The sequence below is a fragment of the Dysidea avara genome, chromosome 4, assembly GCF_963678975.1.
Source record: "Dysidea avara chromosome 4, odDysAvar1.4, whole genome shotgun sequence".
Classification (NCBI taxonomy): domain Eukaryota; kingdom Metazoa; phylum Porifera; class Demospongiae; order Dictyoceratida; family Dysideidae; genus Dysidea; species Dysidea avara.
Window position 1 is genome coordinate 42,956,605 of NC_089275.1, and position 4,247 is coordinate 42,960,851.

Genomic DNA, 4,247 nt, shown 5'->3' on the forward strand with positions numbered 1-4,247 from the left:
CCAGGTGTCCTACAGACCTTCAGCACTTGTTCTGTAAAGCCTTAATAATTATATAAATAAACGCCTCTAAGAATAATTATCGTATTGCTGGTGTTTAATTATGGCTTTCATTAGTTTCATAGCCTTTTAAACAGTTTATAAGATTTTGCAACCATCTGCAAAGACAAAAATCAACCTACTAAGGTGTGGTCATTGCTACTTAAAAAATAATAGCAACTAACAAGAGAATTTGCTCTCCCCAACCACCTACAATTTAGCTTTGTGCCCCTCCCCTAGCCGGCTCTTGGATCCACCCCTATACTGCATGGGTACTACCCATTAATCCATGCTAATCAGATAGTCAGTGAGTATTGATACTAAAATCCAAATAGCCTACAGTATGCATACAAAGTAGTAGAAAAGTAAAAACGTGTATTAATAGTGGTACAACATTGTAATACAATTAAAGTCAGATAATGTTAACAATAACGATGTCTTTGATCAATGCAAAAATTTAGCTGGTATATGGTCAGATGAGACCACTTTTCCTTTAGCATTTATGAACTTTTCAGAGCAGATCGACACAACACATGGGTTAATCTTATGGAGTGACATATACATGTTCGCTGATGATTGCACGAAACTAGATGTCACTCCAAGTAACACTATACAATCAGCATGTGTAGCAATTGTCTTCTCTAATAATGCAATGAACCCTCTGTCTGTTATTCCACCTGCAGCTTTTATCAATCTTGCATCTCTTTGTTTCCTTTGAGGACTACCACTATATACATCCGATAATATTTGATTTTGAAGTCGAATTACTTGTTTTTCATGAGATGAGTTGAAATATGAATATACACCACTACCAAACACTCCCAGGTCATATGCCAAGAATATTTCCCATTTATTTCTTACTTTGTTTAGCTCATGTTTAAGCTTTTTACTGCACTCAAGCAAATACTTGCTCTGTTGAGGAAACTGAGCATGGTGATAATACATAACAGTGAAGGTTCTAAAAACAGCTGCAATGTACTTTCGGTTACCAAAGTACTGAGAGATGTAAGCTTGATAAGCTTTCATAATTTTCGGGCTTGGTGAAACCACAGGAGATACACCAGAGCTGTTTACCTGCAATTTAAACTCAACTTTGATAGATTTAAGAAAAGAAGCAGGTGCCGACCTGATTTGTATTCTAAATTTTGTTACACCAATGCCAATCCAATTTACACATATCAATGTCACTTGACTTGGATTTAAATCTCCAAATACATATGAGTTATATTCTTCAAGTGTCAAGGGATTACTAATTGCTGCATTGTGAACAAATGTTACAATTCTGGTTATGTTAAAATTCCTTTTAATCCAAAGCATGTCACTATTTGTAATTTGCTCATACTTACCAGGTTTATACTTCTTTACATCATCTTCACCATAGCTAACGTTTAGGCCTGGCTCTGGTTCTTGTCCTGGCTTCTTAGTTCTTAACAAAGTGTACAGGACTATTGCCTGGCGAGGTGCAGTAGAGACGAACTCTTCCCATTCAACCAATGGACATCCGCTATACTTATTTACCATTTTGTTCCACTTTCCTTTGTCAAAGTAGTCACCAAATCGTAATGATGTAAAGCTAGGAATCGCTCCCATTACACCAAACATGGAATTTACAGCAAATGGTTCTGCAACTGCAGTCATGTTAACTTGTTTAGCCCACATTTCTAACTGCCATATGTTTCTTGCTCCATTTGTTTGTTCCTCTAGGCTACTATAGATGAAAACGTGTCCTTGTGGTTCCTGATTTTCCGAGTGATTTTCGGCAGCGGTTTCCACTGTGGCTGCAGAGGAACCATACCAACTGTGACTGGATAAGTTTGATACTAATATGGTCGTTTGTTCTGCCACTGCACGCTCTACTCTACTATCCACTGACAAGCGGGCGTATAATCCTAAAATAACCACCACCAGAGGTGTTGTGATCACAAACAATACTCCATGATATCTCAGGAATCGCATTTCACAAAACAAAAGGATCGATTTGTGATCTCACCCAATTTTATCTTGATGTACAGCAGATAAAACCTCACTGATTACAACGTACAGGTAGAGCTGATAGAGGACAAAACTCAAGTTCAGACCATTTGCAATATGGGGCGTGGCACCCTATAAAATCACGTACACATAGTAATGATGTCAAAACCCCGCGAAATTGTGGAATTTTATCAGTCTTAAACGAAGCAGTTATATAGTACCTTTGTAAGAACAGTCACAGGATAACCAAGGAAACCTACTGTATCAGCTTTCGCACAAGCCAGTAAAACGCGGAGCAATGCAGAAATATCCGTTTAAGCGGGCTTCATGGGAGTATGTATAAAAATGTTTGTGGGTACCTAGCTAATTGTCTGGATTGCACAATTGAAACCCAAGCCACTATCACCATAGCAGGCCTGCCAACTCTCACGGGTTTACCGTGAGTCTCACGGTTTCACTACCCTGCTCAAGGGCAGTAGATCGAATCTCACGGTTCAGTTTGAGGCCTGCTAACTCTCACGGTTTCACTAACCTTCGTTGGATAGAATCTCACGGTTTATTTTATTTATTTAGCTTTACAGCATGCGTGCAAGTAAAATCAAAATTGCATGCTGAAGGTATGCCAGCAACAGGTGCTGACATCCAAGGTGAAAAAAAAAATTAATAAATAAACAATTTTAGTTACCGTTAATTAATAGTTACCGTTAATAAATAAACCGTTAATTAACAGTTACCGTTCAATTTTAGTTACCGTTAATAAATAAACAATTTTAGTTACCGTTAAAAATTAATAAATAAACAATTTTAGTTACCATTCGGTTTGTAGCGCGAATGTCACGGATTTCAAGTTTAACAAATCGAGACCTTTTTTTTTTTTTTTGGTCTCAGCATAGCATCTACCAGTTGTTTTTTTACTACACACTGCAATACTACAATAAAGGTACAGAAATCTCAAGATTTTTTTTACTTTCCAGGTTGGCAGGCCTGCCATAGGCATAACAGAGTGAGCAATGAATATATCCACATGTTGTTGTAGAGTAGGTAAATCACTTTTGCATAGATTAGGCCACATAAACTTAAATATTAGTAAATACCACAAGGCGTGTTTGATCATGTTCGTAGCTCCCAGAAACTCCTCTTCGCAACCCGCGACTCGAGCTGCGTTTGACTGGCCTGTAGCTGGCCTGTAGCTAATTGATGAAGAACTGTTTTCGTTAATGTCACCAGTATGAGAAGCACTGAACTGTGGTGCCATATCACCGAAGAATACTATTCATTGTATTCTTCATCAAGCAGCTCGTGTTGCAATCTCCTGTCCATACAGGATCTTTAACTCCCGTGCTTCCACTACTTGAGATGTAGTTGATCTGTTTACCTGTTGAGAAGCCATGTATAATTTTTTAGTTTTGTATGTAGTTTTTTTTTTTTGGTCTTGCCAGGGCTCCATACTTTTTAGTAATAACTTGGTAACCCTGAGACTGGACTCCTGACCCCTTGTAATTATTTGTTCATGTAATTGTCAATTATGACATTTATCTCTCTTCTCATCCCCGCCCGCATCACTTTTTTTCTTACCTCATCAAGGATTTTTTGCACCACTGGTGGCTTAGTGCAGCCATCCAGCACCTGTTAAAGTTGGTACCTTGCTAGAGCAGTCTAAGAAAACTACATTCTGGGTCATTTTAGCTAGTTAATTCAGCTATCTATAGTTAGTAAAAAATAAAATAAAAATTCACCCTCCCGCACTGATATTTTGAGTGCAGGAGGATGAGAAACTAATTAATAATTAAGTTTACGTGACCTTATCTATGACTTTTGTTTGTAATGCAAATATCGGATTGACTATTGGTTATCGGCTTCTTTTGGTGGTATCCATGTTGGATATCGGTACATGCCAAAAACCCATATCGGTACAGCTCTACATAATAATCTGCATAGCTGTAACTATAAATTTATTGATCAGCACATACATGCATGCATTTTACTCCTTGCCATACCCATGCATTTCCCACTATAGTCCTATACTGATCTACCTAAATCTTATGTACATGATCACACGCTGTCTGCAGAACTTCATGAATGGTACTGTGTATGCTACTTTATAGCTATCAGAAGCATGCAGATGGTCTTATATACTCAAGTATAAATGTGGATAACTAACAATTTACAACACAATTGGGTAAATAAGCAAGGAGGGCAATTACAACGTGCATGGTAGCTAGTAAGTTCTAACTGAATTA

At 37.7% G+C, this 4,247-nt stretch overlaps 1 protein-coding gene across 1 annotated transcript; it reads right to left on the reverse strand.

Moving 5' to 3' along the window:
- Nucleotides 1–332: 332 nt before the first annotated feature.
- LOC136252249 (uncharacterized) lies at nucleotides 333–2,580 on the reverse strand. The gene is made up of 2 exons (XM_066044652.1): nucleotides 2,229–2,580; nucleotides 333–2,139 (listed from the first exon to the last, which is right to left on the reverse strand). The coding sequence occupies exon 2, from the start codon at nucleotides 1,990–1,992 to the stop codon at nucleotides 481–483; it is 1,512 nt and encodes a 503-aa protein (XP_065900724.1). The 5' UTR covers nucleotides 1,993–2,139; nucleotides 2,229–2,580; the 3' UTR covers nucleotides 333–480.
- Between the last annotated feature and the right edge of the window lie 1,667 nt (nucleotides 2,581–4,247).